The sequence below is a fragment of the Taeniopygia guttata genome, chromosome 5 (genome assembly GCF_048771995.1).
Source record: "Taeniopygia guttata chromosome 5, bTaeGut7.mat, whole genome shotgun sequence".
NCBI classification, from domain to species: Eukaryota; Metazoa; Chordata; class Aves; order Passeriformes; family Estrildidae; genus Taeniopygia; species Taeniopygia guttata.
The window spans coordinates 39,702,314-39,720,518 of NC_133030.1; the positions used below are offsets into that span (position 1 = coordinate 39,702,314).

At 41.5% G+C, this 18,205-nt stretch overlaps 2 protein-coding genes across 2 annotated transcripts; both read right to left on the reverse strand.

Annotated features, from left to right (window-relative positions):
• Positions 1 to 3,571: 3,571 nt before the first annotated feature.
• SPTSSA (serine palmitoyltransferase small subunit A) lies at positions 3,572 to 8,294 on the reverse strand. The gene is made up of 2 exons (XM_002200513.6): positions 8,097 to 8,294; positions 3,572 to 4,834 (listed from the first exon to the last, which is right to left on the reverse strand). Exons 1-2 carry the CDS (start codon positions 8,197 to 8,199, stop codon positions 4,731 to 4,733), a joined length of 207 nt encoding a protein of 68 aa, XP_002200549.1. The 5' UTR covers positions 8,200 to 8,294; the 3' UTR covers positions 3,572 to 4,730.
• Positions 8,295 to 12,942: 4,648 nt separating this feature from the next.
• Positions 12,943 to 17,930, reverse strand: EAPP (E2F associated phosphoprotein). Its single transcript, NM_001245710.1, is given in 6 exon segments — positions 12,943 to 13,558; positions 15,064 to 15,183; positions 16,014 to 16,137; positions 16,460 to 16,558; positions 17,193 to 17,374; positions 17,829 to 17,930. Coding segments are annotated over 6 exon segments (864 nt in total). The 5' UTR covers positions 17,903 to 17,930; the 3' UTR covers positions 12,943 to 13,293.
• Between the last annotated feature and the right edge of the window lie 275 nt (positions 17,931 to 18,205).

The window sequence follows — 18,205 nt, forward strand, 5'->3', positions numbered from 1 at the left end:
ACATAACATAAGTAAAATAATAAGCTGTCAGAAGTCTAGCAGTAGTCAGTGGTCTTAACTAGATATTCAACTTCAGAGTGCATGCATGCCTGTGGATCACTCCTCAGATGAGCTAATAGGATAATCTTATTATTCCAGCAATAATATTATTCAAAGACATCTTCCAGAATTTCATAACCTTACCAGTGTGTATTGAATAGAAAAACAGAGCAATGTGTTCTGAGGGATTTGTTTCTTCCTTTTTGAAGTATGTGCAGCAAGAACATATTTAAGATTTTCTTGGAAGAGACGACAACAGCCAATCATTACAAAGGCAAGAAAGGAACATAAAACCTTGGCCAAAAGATTTTTGTTTAAATTCCAATGTGATCACAGCTACATGATTTTTCTGCCTCAGTAGACACAAACAAATTTCACAGAAAAGACAAATAATATCTGACATTTTTTTCATCCAGAGAAGTTCTTTTGGGGGTTATATAGTGTATCTTCTTGTCATGGTAAAATCTGGGCCTGAGATATGCTATTCATCTCAAATTGCAGAGAATACAAAATGCAAAACATGCTGAGATAATTTCACCTGCAGTTACAGACATAAATAAAAAACAGACATATCATACATTATTAGCGAAGTGTTGATTGCCTATTAGTTCCAACAATGTGACAGATCTTTTACTTTAGAAATTGGATCACTGTTTGACTAAGACTTACATCAAGGCCTGTTCTACTCTTATCCAGCTAAACTCTTGGAAAAAGTTCTTCATACCTTCATAACTTCTTTGTATTCCATCATGCAGTGCCAGTTAAGATGGATTGAGGATCTTGCGGTGATGAACTGAAAGTTATGAAAAGCAGAGGGATTTCTGCCCAAATCCTACACTAAAATCTAGATCAGACCTAGATATTCATCTCTCTCCACTACAAGAAGAGGGCAGATCTAGCTCTGGGCAATGATGCCAGATTTTCTTATTTAATCATCACTAAACAAACACAAGGCAGAAAAGACAGCAGCTATTGTGTTCAGTGATGACTGCTGTTTAAGGTTAACCTAGCAGATCAAACATAGAAACAATGCATAAAGGTGTTGGTTTCCTTTTGTCTGAAAAAAAAAAAAAAAAAAAAAAAAGAAAAAAAAAAAGACAAAAGCACCACACTGGTAACAGGGTAACATGTCAGCAAGTGGGGAAAAACTGTCTTCCTACAATAGCAGTTGTAGAAGACCTGAGCAAATCAGCAGGTGCAAGGAATTTCTGGCACTGAAAACCTTTACTGGGGTGCCAATTCCAGAGTCCACAGCTCTGGTATTTTACAGGATGGCCGCTCTATCCACACCTTTGTGCACAGCCCAAGGTACCCAATTCTCTTCAAGATGTGTCTCTTCACCTCAATATAACCTTTATTAGCTGTTGATCAATAGCAAGGACCCCTTCTTCAGCATTTATAATGCACACTTAATTTCTTTACCTGAATGGAACAAGGCAATGCCTCACATCACACCAGTCTGCAGTAACACAATGCCCATCTATCACACAAGATTCCCCTTTGCAGTGCTATGCTCCTTCCACACATACTTCTTTTTAATATTGATGGATATACAAAATACACTTCTTAGAAAATTTTGTAAAGAAAGTCCCACTTTAGGATTCTCTGGTGTTTTCCTTCATAGGGAAGAAACCTCACTGCCTCTGTCTCCAAACTAATTGCTAGGTATTAATTTTTGACAAGAAATAAACAGTATGTACATATATATACACATATACAGACACATACTGAAAAAAGAGTTTGTGCATATATGTGTATATAAAAAGATATAACTGATTCAAGCCATACATACACTACACAGGTCCAGGATCTGTTTCTGGCTCCAGCCTGACATCCTGCAATACAATGCCCATTTTGGTTAGAGCAGCTCCTTCTGCAAAGGCTTTTAGTAAATAATTGTACAGGACCCAGCCCTGGAGGCAGCTGAGGAGCCTCTGCAGAGCTGGCTCTGGGAGCCCCAGGGCTTCCAGCACAGCGAGTTGCCCCGGCTCAGTCTGCTGCCTCACAAACTGGAGTTATCAGTTCTGCTGTATGACACACCTAAGCCATTTTTAAATTTCTAATGATGCAATCAAAACCCCAAGAGCTATTACTAATAAAAGATTAACATACGGCCACTTGCATGTCTCTCAGGTAATTTTTTTTCCCATTTCTCATAATTGTTTTTTTTTCCAATTTTACCTAAATTACTGATGCCTCAATTTTTATCAACATGTTTGAACAAAAGCATGATTGACCAGCTGCCTCCAAATGATATTCAAACTGTCTTTGATCCCCAGCCTGCATAAAAAAAAAAAGCTTATGGTTCTATCATAGAGGATATGATAGCTAATACGACAATAAGGCAGAATACAGTAAAAAACAACTTGGTAGCCTTCTGATTCATTTATTATTATTCAAATGTAATGATTAATTAAATCCCTACCACTACTCCTACTTTAAAAAAGAAATCTCTGCTTTGAACCATTTTTTCACTAGCTCAACCTAAACAAAAGGACACACTGCAAAAACTTTCTTCTAGAAATTTAAACTTCAGTAAACACATCATATTTTATTAATGAAATTACTCCACCTTTAACAAAATATTCAGAATCTAAAAATAACTGTCCAAGACTAATAGAGCCTTGATTTATACTAAAAGAAATACTGAAAAAGACTGTACTCAAACTATCAAATTGAATTCAAGTATGGTGTCAATCAAGCCAACATAGGGCAAATAATTGGAAATTAATGGTTAATCTTCTTTTTATCAAAAAAAGCAGACAGCTAATAAAAGTCAGTCTATCAGGGGCCTTTTATAAAACATTTCACAATTAAAAATTATGCTTAACATTCCTAATGCCACCACACAGAAGGGTTTTTACTCACCCTCATAGAAATAACATTATCTACTGCTGCAAAAGAGGTTATTAATAGTAGTAGTAGTATGCAAAGAAACATCACAATCAAGTATTGATTTAATCCACAGATAGACTGGATTTATGCTATGTTACTTCAAAATGAGTACATTAAGTTATCATTATCTCCATGTATACACTTAAAATGCTAACATACAACTCTGGATGCATTTAAATAAAACAACAATAAAACACCACAAAAAATAACCCCAAAAAACATGATCCCAGAAACCTGTTTTGTTGGCCAGTTATTAAGTGAAACCACTGAATTAGAGGGAGACTCCTACCAACTTCAGTAAAGCTCAGGTTCATCTAAGAAGTTAAAGGCTCATTGATTTTAGTTCCCAAAACAAGAGCAGGGTTTTTAATCAAATACATATGATGTTTTTAAATACAAGGAAAAAAGCACTCTCTTCACATGAGTACACATTAGAGAAAATGAAATAATCTGAAAGACAGTATCTCTATAGATACTGTACATCTACAATTTCTGATGTCAACAGACACTGCATAAAAGACGTATGAGTACCAATTATTGGGCCATTAAAATCACAGTTCTTTGGTCACGTATCACTTTTGGGAAGTTCTGAAAAAAACAAGCAGCACTCGGAAACACATCAACTTCTCCAAGAAAGTTTTGCATCAAAGCTCTGCTTTTTAACTTTTATTTTTTAAACAACAACAACAACAAAAAAATTGTCCACTTAGGAAAGTTATCGCCCTCTTACATTTCAGAATACAAAACTGAAAAAAATCCCTATTAAAAAAAAAGACAGGACTTCAGCCAAGTATTCAGCTACTTATTGCTGTAGTTGTAACTCAAGTCCCTTGAAATCCCTATGTTTTGGTCGTTTGTAGCGAAAACATGTTTGGAACACTAGCAGCAATAGAAAACCCCTTGAAAACCTAGACAAAGTTACACTGTTGAGTGAAAATCAGCAGAAACCATAGCCATTGGAACATAATAAACAATCCTGTAAAAGTGAATTGGTAGCTAGAAAACCAGGGTTGATTTAAAGTGCTATCCCAAAGCCGTATGTGGGCCAATGCCAGTAAAGAAAAGTCCATTTTCCCCCCCACCCAGATAGAGTCCAGAACCACAGCACTCCTTCAAACATAATGAATGCAGTCTTCACTCTACTTCAATGCCTCATCTCCCCCTCCCTCCTCCAACAGGCAGAATACAGAAACTTGAAATAATTACTAGCTCCAAATTTAGGTGATATGCACAAATATACTGTTGAACAAAGTTTGGACAGTGAACAGTACACCTGAGTTCAGTCATACAAACTAACTTTTGTAAATAGCATTAGACGAATATATCCATGTCTCTAATATGAATCTAGATGTATTTTCTTACAAAACGCATTAATAGAAATATCCAGGCAAATACATACCATACAATAGCAAAAGCTTTAAGCCCCATTTAATAAGATGACTTTTTGATTAAAAATAGAAGGCAATTAAGATTTACTCAAAATTACAATTAAGAAAAGCTATCACAGTGCAATATTGAAACTGTCACAAAGTTAAGAAAATACTGATATCAAAGTACAATCACAATGTTAAAGTAGACAAAACTACTATACAAGGGCATATCTTGTAAAATTAAAGGGAATGAACACAACATAGGGGACATCTCACGTCCCTGCTCTACATATCTCATTTCCTAGTCTTCAGAGTCATAATTGTGTCTTTCGGACATCAGTAGAAATCTTGGTAAAACTAAGAGGTTCATTCTTCTTTGTAGACCAGATTTCAAAGCCCGGTTACTTCTTGAAAACATGTTCTTCATCACTGCACAATTTCAAAGTAGTGCAATATCGCCATGATGTGCTGGGGCATGAACACATAGCCTGTGTACAGTGCCATTCCAACAATAGAAACTAGCATGGAATCTGAACTACAGTTGAGGAAAAAAGCATTTGAAATAGAAACAGCAGAAGACATCACAAACTATAGCATTAAAACTTTAGTGGTTACTATCTTATAACATTATGTTTCTGAAACAGACATGATTAACTGTATTCAGCAATTATACGCCACAGAAGAACCTCCTGAACACTGAAAAACAGAATGCCAGTAGAAGCAATCAGCTAAACTGCAAGGATGTCTTGCAAGTTATCCACGGTCTTGTCAGTGACACAAGAGGACAAGCAAGAGCATGGGAAGTGTGATGGAGAACAGAAAACTGGCACTGAGAAACGACATGTTTTCACATTCATCTTCTCAGATGTCGAGCAAGTCTTGCAGAAGGCAGCCCCATTCAGCCAAGCAGAAAAAAGTCAACCACCACAAAAATACAAAACAGAACAAAACTACAGTAATATGAGCAGCTTTACTGAATAAGAGTAACATCATTCTTATTTGTGGACGACCACCTTTTTAAGCAGACAGGATTAGATGTTTTTTAACTACTTCACTCACAATGCCTCAGAGCATGAGCATAGTTTTGAGTCTAGGTGTGTACTTAAACACACTCATTAGAACTTTACTATAGGAAATGGCACTACAAAATAAACTTCATATGAAGCTATCTGCTAAAAAATCTGTAGATTATCACTTTATTAGCTGAACTCCTAACAGACAGCTTTTGTAAAACTTATATAGATAACTGAGACAATAGCTTATAAAGTACAATTATAGCTGGACTTTTGTCAACCTCTAGGGCTTTTAAAGCTTTATCTAAATAAATTCTGGCATCGCAGGGGACAAGAAACATCCCCCTCCCCCCCCCCCCCAAAAAAAATGAGAAAGGGGAAATGATGCCTTAGGTTTTAACTTTTATATTTTTCAGATTCTGCACTGCTTTAGTCTCTCAGCTTCATTTTAAGGAATGGTAAGCTCTCTTCACAGAACAGCTAGACAAAACAATTCCTTTTCTAGCTTGGTACCAAAGACTGATCCAAATTTCAAGCCCAAGTGCATAAACAATGTGGACTGAAGAGAGAAAAACAAGGATGGGACTTTGTAAACTAAAGCTATAACTGGACAATTAACTCCAATATACTAATGGACCAGAACTTATAAAAAGTAAGAGACCTCATGACTAGTAGTCCATTTTGGGTTCATCTTGGGTGACCATTTTGGGTCCATCTTGGGTGTAGCCCTGGCTGGGCTCTTGTACTGCCCAAGGTGTATCCATTGATGCCTTTTAAATAATACCTACTTTATACTTTAACTCAGCCTAGCCTCTGTTCTAGGTCAGCCTTCACAAGGCATCAAGATTAATAAAGATTATGGTTTCAGAAATTCAGAAGTACACAAAATGAATAAAGAAAGCCATTGACTTCATCCAATTACCTGCAGAGATTCAGTAAACTTAGCCCGAAACACTGTAAAACACACTGGAGATTAACAAGCGTGATAAGGCCAGGCAGCAGCACTCGGCTTCCACAGGTGAAACCAGAGGAGCTGCGCGCTCTGCTCTCCTGAGATCAAGGCTGCACAGCACAGGCCTAACAAGCACTCCGTGACCGACTCGCCCACAGCACAGCAGAGCTATGAGGTGTGCCTGTTAGAGCTGCTCAGTGTATTTACAGTCCCAGAGGATTATACTGTAAGAGATACTAAAATGAAGGTCAACTCATAAATCCACGTTTCCACATCAGTGCTCACTTCTGATACTGGAGCACAGCCATGCACCATTAGTTCCCAAGGCCACTGTGTCCGCAGTGCATCCATACAGCACCGGGCAGACATGACCCACCTACAGCCAAAGCATCCAGTTTGAGGACAAAAACCATTTTTGCTGATCTGAGATCAGAAGCGATGCTTGTGCCACTCTTTACATGTGTATGTTATGTGGCAATTACAATATGAACAATTTATGCAAGTAAATGTGCACAAGCTTTTATTTACTTAAATATTTTGCACAAGGTAAAAAGGAAAAAAAATACACATGATATATAATTGCAAGGAAAACAAAAATTAGGCTTCCTCAGTGATACAGGCATAGCATAAAAGAAGTTATGTTAACATGGAATACAACGTAAGAACCCCTACCCAAAAAATTGTGCAAAGTTAGTCTATAAAACTTACTACTTCTCTTTTCCATTATTCTCCATTTCTACTGAGTTGACACAGGAAAAAAAAAATGACTGATCACATCACTGTAACTTGGACAACGACTTTTACATAACAAATGTGAGTTTCTTTACAAAACTAAGCAGAATCTCAGTAAAAGCAGCTTCTTGCTACTGCTTGTACCCTTCCCAATGTTTTAAATAATTTCTTTCTCTACCACTAAGCATTAACTGGAGATGGCTCAGGGTCACTCATATTGAGACATCATTTCAAGTCAAGATCAAAAAGTCAGAGAAAAACACTTGTGATGCCACAGCAATACTTAAGAAAATGCACTGCCTGTACAAAAGGGCCAGATAAAGAAGCAAACCTATAAACAGTCTTTATAGAGACACCTTTACACGAGCATCTGTCAAGTTCTTCCACTCTAGAACAGCCAAGCAAACTCACCAGCTCGAGGATTAAATACCCACGTAACAAAAGCCGTATGACAAAGCTGCATGAAAGTCTAGGTTTGCAAGGTTTCGCAGCGTGCATATTTACTTTCCTCTAGGCAAAATACAAAAGGAATCATAAAAGATGGGATTTCAGTACAAAAGATAGAACCACCATAACTCCAAAGATATAAACTTATGCCGGAGGAGAAGTCTAGGCTGCCAGACGCCCGACACAGCACGTGAAACAGCACAGCGGGGTTTATTCCCAGCCCGGGCAGGATGTTAGTTTGGAAGGGTGAGGAGCCGAGTCCCCGCCAGCAAGGAGGGGTCAAGCCTGGGTCCCAGGCGGAGACTGCCGCTGCCCCGGCCGCGCTCAGCGCCTGAGGCCGGCTGCCCCCGCCCGGCCCGGCCCGGCCCGGCCCGGCCCGGCCCGGCCCGGCCCCGCTGCCCTCCCGGCCCGACTCTCCTCTGCCCCAGCGAGCCCCACCGGCGGCAGCGCTCTCAGCACGACCACGGCCGAGGGCTCCCCGAGCAGGGCGCAGGGCCGGCCGAGCCGCCACACCCGCCCGGCGGCCTCGGGCAGCGCCGGAGCCGCCGCCGGACACAGCGCGACAGAGCGGGGGGCATTCCGGGCCGCGCTCACACCCCCGGCCCGCGCTCACACCCCCGCCCGCCAGGCCCCGCTGCAGAAGGATACTGAAGACGGTGCGCTCCCAGGGCTCCAGCATGTAGAGCGCGGTGACCAGCAGGTACTGGTAGTACAGCCACGACATCTGCTTCCACGCCGAGCCCAGCGCCATGGCGCTCCCCGCCCGCCAGCGGCCCCGCGCCGGGCCAGGCCGAGCGGAGACGGGGGCGGTGCAGCCGGGCCCGCCCTTCCCCGGCCCCGCCCTGCGCCCGGGCGGCCGCCGGCAAGGAGGCACCGCGGAGACGCCGCGGAGGCTCCGCGGCTACCGACAAGGCGGCACCGTGGGCTGTGGGGCTGGCTGGGGCCGCTGCCGCCGCTCCCGGAGCGGGGCAGAGTGGCGGCGATGCACACCGCTTCCCCGGTTCTCCCCGCTGAACGCCGACGTCGGGCCCAGTCTCATTAAAATACACGGCTTACTCGGTAACCTCCCGGCCCGAGTCACACCGAGGAGATGGTTCTGCAGCCTGCTTTCTCTCGCCCTGTTTGATCTGAATTGACCTTGTGGGAATCACGGAAGAGCCAAAGCCTGTGTCTGGCAGGGCCTAAGGGAGACATGTTAAAAATTATCTGCACGAGTCTTCAACTTGGTTCAGTTGTCGGAGGGCAAAGCCTACCCAAAAAACGTGGCTCAGATAAATGCGACCTTAAGATAGGCCAGCTTTGGCCAGATTAATCCATATGTATAGGAAAAACAAAGAGGTGATGAATCAGCTGTTTACTGTGACTGTCCTAACGTTGCACAACCCTCAGGCACTCAGAGGCACAAACCAGAGATTCCCAGAGACCGGTTTGGGACTTTGTGATTAGGAGGGCCCTTGGCAGTTTATGCTGGCACCGTAGAAGGCACAGGTTGAAAACCCACTGGAAGGGGATGTGCACAATCATCAGGCACCTTAAATGAGCAGAGTGTGTTGCAACTTCCAGGCCCTGTGTCCAGGCCACTAGTCCAGACCACACATTCCAAGTGTGCACAGCATAGATTAGAAACTGGAATTGACCCACTATACTTACTCTGCTTAGTAAATCAATTTGCAGTTATGTCACTTAGCAATGTGATTTTGTCCTTGTAGCTGTCCCACCCCTACCTTCTCCTGTGCTATTTATACAATGAAAACTAAGGAAGTACAACCACAGGAAAATGAATGTTTGAGTTACTTATACAGCTGCAAAATACAACTACAGGAACAGGAGGTAATTGTGAAAAAGAAAAGCAGCTGGCAAGGAAAATGTAAGACTACTATTTTGTCTGGCCGGAATTTGAAATGGGATTTGATTCATCCTGAAGACATTTAGACACACCTTATCTATGCAGATTTATTTGAACACAAGGAGAAATGAGAGCATTCACATGGTTAATATCCTGACATAACTGCCTGTGGGAGCTGTTGCCACTATCCAAGTTTGCTGTTGCTTGTTGCAGTCACTGCTGGAGGAGTCTTGTGTTGATGTTGCTGCTTGAGTAAATAGTGGTAACCATGAAAGGTGCCATTCTGTATAAACATGCCCAAAGTTCAAGGACAAGTAGGGTATTCAGCACAATGAAAGCATTTCCCATTCAAAGCTGCAAGAATGCTATCAACATGGAGCAAAGGCATCCAGTCCTCTCTGTTCCTGTGATTCCTAACAAAATGCTCTACAATTCAAGTGGTAAGGCAGGCAAAATGCAACAGCAATAAAGGACCTGGGATGAGAGGAAAGGTAATGCCCAGAGGCATGACAGCTTCACAATCTCATACATCTGCCCTAAGTCATCAGGTAAGTAGCTCCTTACATTTTTTGGTATGGTGCATACTTATGAGAGTATTTTTGCTAGTTAGCCCCTTATGGAAATGGACATTATTCCTCTATACAGTTTCCCCTCCTTCACCAGCTCCATTCTACCCCTGCTTAGGGACTGTCATCACGTAATTGTTTTTCCTGATACCACCTGCATTGACATTTGAGGCCTTGAACTACGTTCTCACGTGCTCGTGTTTCCAGTAGGTCAGTGCAAACATCCTTAATCTGACACTACAGAGAGCCTTTCTTTTTCATCTGGAATGTAAATAGAAGTAAATCAAGGCCAGCATGCTCTGGAGCACAGACCATATTCTCTATTACATGTATTCCTCCATACTTCTACCAAGAAACAGTTCTTCATACATTCAAAATTTCTTGTGTACACCTCATAAGAATTTATCCCACTTCACATGATCCCACATCTATCTGATACTGCAAGTTAGATACTTCAGTATTGATTCTGAATGTAGGTAGTAGCAAAGATGAGATTGAAATCTTGTCTCATGCATACATACCCCAAGCCTCAGAACCAGCAGAGCTCCGTTTTGTTTGTAGGTTGCATATGCAGAGGATGCACATCATACTGACCAACCACATGTTCAGCAGCTGTATCAACAGTTCTCTACTTCAAGCAGAGGTTCAGTTTCTGTTGATTTGAAAATAGTAATCCCACGCTTTTCTTATGTAATCCTGACAGAAGAACCAGCATGTTTATTTCTTCCTAATCTCATGTAACAGCATAGAATGTGTGTGTAGATCAGTAAAATACCACACCAGGGACTACAAACGGTAAGCAGAGTTACCAGATTTTATTATAATCTAAGGCACAAAAGATGTTATTCAGGTTTCTACCTCCAAAGTTCAAATATTTCTGACAATTCCTTAAAGCACATATAGCTAGTTATTCCTAGTACTATTATGAGAAAAAACACAAAGATTTTTTTTCCAGACAGACCCTTGTTCAAGGTACAGTTAAAAAATATCAGGCTATAAGAGATGTTACAAATAAAAAGCAAGAGTTTGCCTCTAGGGCACACACCTGAATGAACACAGGGAAGGATACAGAATTAACAATACAGTGGCTTCACAGACATAAATACCAAGTACAGAAGCTCTTTGTGATTCCATAAAGAATGAAAATGTACTAAAGAAACAGAAAAAGCAAACTGGTTCTATGGTAATAGATCTGACTATAAATTTCTTCTTAAAATGTATCATCATAAGGAAAAATGACAAGAAAGTCCAGTACTTTCTTCTACTATGTATATGTAAATATACATATTTACATGTACAACATTTAGCTGTATTACTAGGCATGTTGATTTACATGATCAGTGGTAGAACAGTCCATGCCAGCAAATCAATGTAAGCTCATCTTCCACTCTGTATAAAGAAAAGCTTCAAGTTTTTGAGATCTTAATGAACCAAAAATCCAAATATCATGACAATTCCTTCTTTATCAGAGTGTCCTGGTTTTGGCTGGGATGGAGTTCATATTCTTGTCAGTAACTTGGATTTAGTATGAGAATAATGTTCTCACTAATACCATGATCTTTTGGTTGTTGCTACATTAACTACGAAGGCCTTGAGCCAAAGTTAACCTCTACATGAACATTCCAGCCAAATGTTACGTATATATTCAGTCATTAATAAAGTATTGTTATATGTATTCATTTATTTGCAAACCTTTCCATATATAGAAACATGGGAAGGCCTTACTAGGGGGGCATAGGATCAAAGACAACACTCTTGGTTCCTCATGGAGCCTTGGTCAGGCTTTAGAGAAAAACCAAAGAAGAATGAAATTAGAAATTATGTCTGCTTGTTTGTTTAACAGTATAAAATCTGGGCTACTTTCACAGCAAAATCAGGGAAGCCTGGAGGCCTGCAAGGTGGACACACCACTGAAGTTCTGTTACCAGGCATGATTCTCCAGTCCTTTGTTGTGACAGCTTCCCTCCACAGTTGATGTTTTGAGGACTTGGATGATGGTGAAGTATTAGGGTAAGTAGTGATGTATCTGTCTTAATCACTGTAGGCATTCTTTTGTAGTAATGATGAGGTGCATTGCTTATCTTATCCTTTTGTAATTCTTTGCTAAGGATTATGTGCATTGCATAGCCTATCCTTTTGTGATTCTTTGCAGTTTTGCATTATAGTAAATTACATTGTTCCTTAAGTTGGTGTCTGTCTGTGTCTCTGACCCTGCTCACTGCCAAAACACTAAGTGGTACTTAGGGTAAGTCAAGGACTTTTCAGTGTCTCATGCTCTGCCAGTGAGGAGCACCACAAAAAGTGGGAGGGAGCCTGGGCAGGACAAGTGACCAAATTGGCCAAAGGGATATTCCCTAAAATATCATGCCTGGTATATAAACTGGGGGAGTTACCTGGAAAGCAGATGGTTACTGTTCACAGACAAGCTGGCTCTCAGTCAGCCGGTAGTGAGCAGTTGTGTTGCTGTGGTGGGTTGACCCTGTCTGCACACCAGGCACCTACCGAAGTAGCTCTCTCCCCTCTGCAAATGGACAGGGGAAACACACACAAAGGTCCATGAGTTAAGTATTGGGAGAGCTCACTCACTGAATACCATCATGGGTAAATCACACTGAACTTGGGGATAGTGACTGAATTTATTACTAACAAAATCAGAGCAGGATAATGAGAAGTACAGTAAATCTGACTTTCCCCTAACTCTCCCTGCTTCTTGGGCTCTACTCCCTCCCCCACCAGAAGTGCACTAACTTTCCTAATGTGAGTCCATCCCAGATGCAACACTTCTTCCCAAACTGTTCCTTTGTGGGTCATTTTTCCAGTGCAGTTCTCCAGGCTGTCTGCTCCAACATGGGCCTGCATGTGGGCTCCTCTTGCCGTGGGTTTGCAGGTCCAAATTTTCCTCCCCACTGGGGGAGAGGGTGGGGGGGAGTGAGCAAGCAGTTGTGTGGCCTAGTTGCCAGCTGGGTTAAAACCGTAACACATGAGGAAATCTACCAAGAACAACAGCCTAATGACATCAAACATTCTGACTGAATGTTGTTTATCCCATGCTATAAAATTACCAATGCAGCTATGGAAAATCAGTTACTATAAAGTATTTATTCCAAGAAGCTCTTCTAATACACACTGAGATAATGAAGGGATAGTATATATACATGGAATGATCATAATATACAGATCTTACATGGTATTTACAAAATATTTAATCCCCAATGATACAACCGCCTGATGGTGGGAAAGAACATTGCTCTCATATACACGTAGTTAACTGTATGCCTTTTATAAACTTTGCAAAAACTCCAACCATTATAAAGTTCTCAGATGAAAATGCACATTTATAATACCACATTTCAAAAAGGCGAGCGTGCCTGCATTTCTAACACTTCCCACACTCTTAAAAACAACACAGGATTTTCCCCCCTGCATTTACACATTAGGAGTGGCTGGCCAGAACATTGAAGAAGTGAAAAACTTCATCTTTATCCATTACTGCTACTTCAGTTGAGCATTCAGTACATAATACTGGATGATATATTTCCTCTTCTTCTTCATTTGATTGTATAGAGCCAATTTCCTTGCTGTGCTTCATTTTCTTACTTCTTCTCTTTACCTTCTTTCTGTATTTCAGTATTTCCTCTTTGTTAACAACACAGTTCATCACAAACATTGCTCTGTACTGTGTTTTGTAAGATTCATGTCTATGGAGAAGGGGAGAAAATCCAAGTCATACCATTCATACAATTCTGCTTCCAAGAAATCTGTTACCATCACTGAAAGTGGGATTAAAGACAGGAAGTAACATGCCAAAGGGCTGAAAGCCAAATAAGTAGGAATTTTATAAACAGAAGTTACAGCTAGAAAAATAATAAAAACATAGAACTGCAGCCATCTGTTGTTTTTTAAGGCATTTTTAAAAAATACTGTCTGTTGCTGGAAGAAACACCCTGGAGTACAATGGTATTAGTAGTGCAGAATTATGCATTGCTACATATACCTCATAATAGTAAAAGATCAAAAAACTGTAAGTGTAAATGACTCAATCTACTGGCACTGACATCCTATGTCATGCAAGTCTGAAATTCCTTATTTATAAATAATATCATTGACATATCACACTAGAAGCAGTGTGTCTATAATAAGACATAAAATTTCAGCTGTCATCAGTCTTAACAACTGTATATCTGGAGTATGTAGCAAAATTCAGTTCTGTAGTTCAATTTAACACAATGTCCCTCAGGCTGCAATTTTACAACAGCCTAAATGAACACAACAGTGGCTGCAGAAGTCCAATCTCGAATTCTGCTGACTTATTGCTTGTATGACTGTGCTGAGCTATTACTGTGCAGTGGATTAAACCCAGGAAAGATCAGTCTGACAACACAAACATAGTTTTCTGTTAGCTTAGCAAACTGAAATATTTAACTAGAGAAAAAAGTCGAGGAGTACCAGAGCCAGCAAAGCAAAATCAGAGAAAAACAGCACCCAGTACTTAGATGATTTCAGGCTGCTGTGGAATTTCATCCTCAACCACCAAAAATACTCAATAAATGACAAGTATTTTATTGCTCATTTCAGAAGATCTCTTTCTATTTAACTCAACTTAAGTACTTTCTTTAGCATGGGTTAGCAGCACTAACTAGGCCTGCAATGCAGTCAGATACTGAAGAGTAGCAAAACACACTGTGGACTTTCACCTAAATACCTTCCTGGCACTTTTAAATGTAACTACACTCAAAACTCTAACTGCTGAGACTCAAACCAAATAAGAATACACTATCTTTTATTTTGCTTAATCCTCCTATAACAAGACATTTTTAGACAAAGATAACCTAGAATCATTTTATGCCTCTAAACATCAAGCCAAAATATATATAGACAGATATCTCTAAAATCCCCAATCTGCCTGAAATGCCTGTTGAGTCTCCATGATTATTATTTTTAAAATAAATTTACCTACTCCACTCTGCTAACATTCTACCCTATTCTTCCCCATCTCCACACTGCAGGTTAAACTGATCATCACTCTTACAAACCAGCATCTAACCCTAAATCTGACTCACATCTACCTGCCTTCTCATTATTTAGGGCCACCTTGCAAGACAGTTGATAAAAATCCATAGATGAAACTGAATGTACTAACAATACTACTGACCAAAAATAAAAAAAAAATAGAAAAAGACCCCTTATTATTCATTGTTGTTACCTCTGACAGTCCAGGCATAATGTTGTCATGCAAGCAGGGCAGTTCAGAACAGCATCGCTATTTGGAGCAGCTGCAGGTTTTGTCTGCCGCTGCTGGGGTGCTCTTCTCTGGTTACGGTACCTGCCAGTTCGAGAGAGGAGGAACCAGAGCCAAAAAGTGAAATTACATGCCCTTGCTGGTGGTCGTATCAATTCAATATCAAGCCTTTCTTTGCATTAAAATACACCAATTAATACTTGGATCATTCTGGACACCTTTTGCATTAACTCAAAGAACATAAATGAGAAGGTGAGGGGAAAACACGTACCAATATCTTTTGATTTACAAAGTATTTTCACTTGGTGAGACAAACAGATCTGGCATGACAATTTGTGCCTAACAACCCTCTCCTCTGACAAAGCATATCTCGAGTATGATCTCTGCAGGCAACATTTATTATCTTATTCAATAGATTTACGTGGAAATTTCACTTCTGCTGTAAGAACCATTTTTCTACTTCAAACCTCAAAAAACCCTCATTAAAGTAGCTTTGTATTGTTCCTGTTTTCTCTGCACATTTTTTGGCTTGATAAGTTCAAAGTTTTCCAAAACCAGAAATTCAGTATTTATCAGGAACAAATATTAATTGGCAATCAAATTATCTTGCAACGTTTTAATTCACAGCATGGTTGTTTAGATGAGATCTACAGATAAAACTGTCTTAGAGAATTTGGAAATCTTGATTTTAAAAATTTTGAAGTTTTTAGTCATTTTGAAGACTCAACTTCTATTATATACAGCCAAAACATTTTACAAGCTTTTACATTTCTTATGCTTTAAGTTTATATATATAAACTAGTTTCAGATCATGGATTCGACAGCACTGGCTTTTTCTCTACATTTACCATTTTCATTTAAAATTTTCAGCTGATGTTAAGCATCTTAAAATTCAAATATTCATGGTTGCTTACCCTCTCCTCTGTGAGTCTACCCACTCTTGGTCTCTATTGTCTTCTTCTGGGTCATACAGCAGCTCATCATTGGAGAGAATCCGACGTTGCTGATGTTTTCTGTTTTTCCGGGCATCCTGTGTATCTGGAAAAATTTATGCAAGAATACATTACATCCGTCAGATTATCAAAATATACAATATACAATTTCCAATTTTCATTTTCCATCCTTGCAATAAATCTTAAATGCTTGACTCATCTCCCCTCCAAGTGCATGACCCCAAAGCACTACATTGGAATACATCATGAAATTGCAGGAGCTACACTGAGATTATACAGGCTGGTAATTCCCCTCAAAAATGCTGCCTTCAAAAACAGCCTCTTCACCTCCCCCCAAGAGGATTTTACAGGATATGAGAGAATGACTGGTACTATAAAGATGCCCTCCTTTTGCCTCTGTCATTTACCTATTTTATCTTCATCCTCTGAATCAGAATCAAAGTAAATGTCATCATAGTATTTTGAAGTGCTAGCAGATCCAGTCAGCCCAGTACTTGAGGAAGTACCTACAGGTGAAATTAAAAGTGGTAAGAACACCCCACTAAAAGGACAGCAAGTATATAGCCCAAAACAAACTTTTACTTTCAAGTTACTCTGTTCAGAGTGCTCTGTCTACCTGCGTGTGCTAAATAACAGCTCTCCCAGTTTATTCCCACACCTTATAATTCACATCACTTGTGTTACTTCATTTACAGGCATTCTCAGAGCAAAGCTGCTCCCTTCTCCCTCAAAGATGAACCTCAGGTACCGTTTGAAGGAAAGTTTCTCCCAACACTCTCTTCAGACACAGAGGACACCACATCAAATATGCCTGTCTGTGCCCTACAGAATACACACGAGACATCTTTATTCATGTGAAAAAATACAGGTGTGGTGCATTGTTTCACAAATGTTGATTATAATAACATTCACTAAAATAGTCCCCCAGAATTTCAGGGCCACAGAAGTTCAAAAATGCCCAGATGAACTGCCAAGCAGTCACAGTCACTCTGCATCTTAATTCCTATTCTGTGCTGTGTGGATGCGGAGATGCAAATATTGCTACATATTCTTAACTATACAACCAAAACGTAAAGATGATTTGGCCACTAACACATAATTCATGATTTCATATGCAAGCAAATGTTAAGCTTGATTTACCCATTTCAGGTGATTTCCATTTGCCTTCCATGGTCTTCATGGTGGTGTTTAGTTCTGCTTCCATCTCCTTCTGGAACTCATCATCGCTGGAAGACTCGCTCTCACCAGTCAGGCACTCCCGTATCAGCTTCCGCTTCTGGTCAGGAGTGCCATGTAGGAGCACGTCCACCTCATCCTCTGAGCTACAAACATCGAAGTGGTACACACCTGATTGTTACAAATAGGCTGAAACGTGGACATAGTCACTTGCAGAATGAATATGTGAATTGTGTGGGTGCACTCGTACGTTTATGGGCAATGTACATATTAAAACACTTTATTAGCTTAAGGGTATTAAAACTCTGGTTTAAACGCACAGGAGCTTCAGGCGACTGCGTGCAGCCTGCCACACTGCCCCCAGCAGCTCTCGCTCCGCGCAGGGAGCTGTGCGGGCAGAAATATAAATAGGGTTCAAGGAGACCGCCGCGGCTGATGTGCGGCCGATCCTCCTGCTCTCCGCGGGCAGCCCGGGGCCGAGGTCCCCCGGCGCTCCCGGCTCGGCACCGCCAGCGGCGCTGCGCACCCGGGCCAGCGCACGCCAGGCGGGGAGCGGGGCCCGCCGGCCCGAGCCCACCCCCGGCCGGCAGCTCCAGGCACCTGCTGAGCGCTCGCTCCTCGTCGCTGGCCTCCTCCACCACGTAGGGATCATCCTCCTCCCGCAGGCGGCTCATGGCGCCGCCGCTGCGCTCGCCCGCTGCCGCAGCCAGGCGCGGCCCGGCCCCTTCCGCCATCCGGCGGCTTCCGGCGGCCGAGCCCCGCCCCGCCCGGCCCAGCCCGGCCCGGCCCCGCCCGGCCCGGCCCCGGGGAAAGGCGCGCCCGCCGCCAGGGCCCGGGGCGGGGCGCGGCCCCGGCGGCTCCCGGCCGGCCCACAGCGGGCACCCGGTCTTTTCCCCTTTCTCCAGGAGCTGCAGGGGCTCGGGTCGCGTTTTAAGCACTTTTTTCCAGAGTTATCGAGCCAGAGTTGGAGTTTTAAG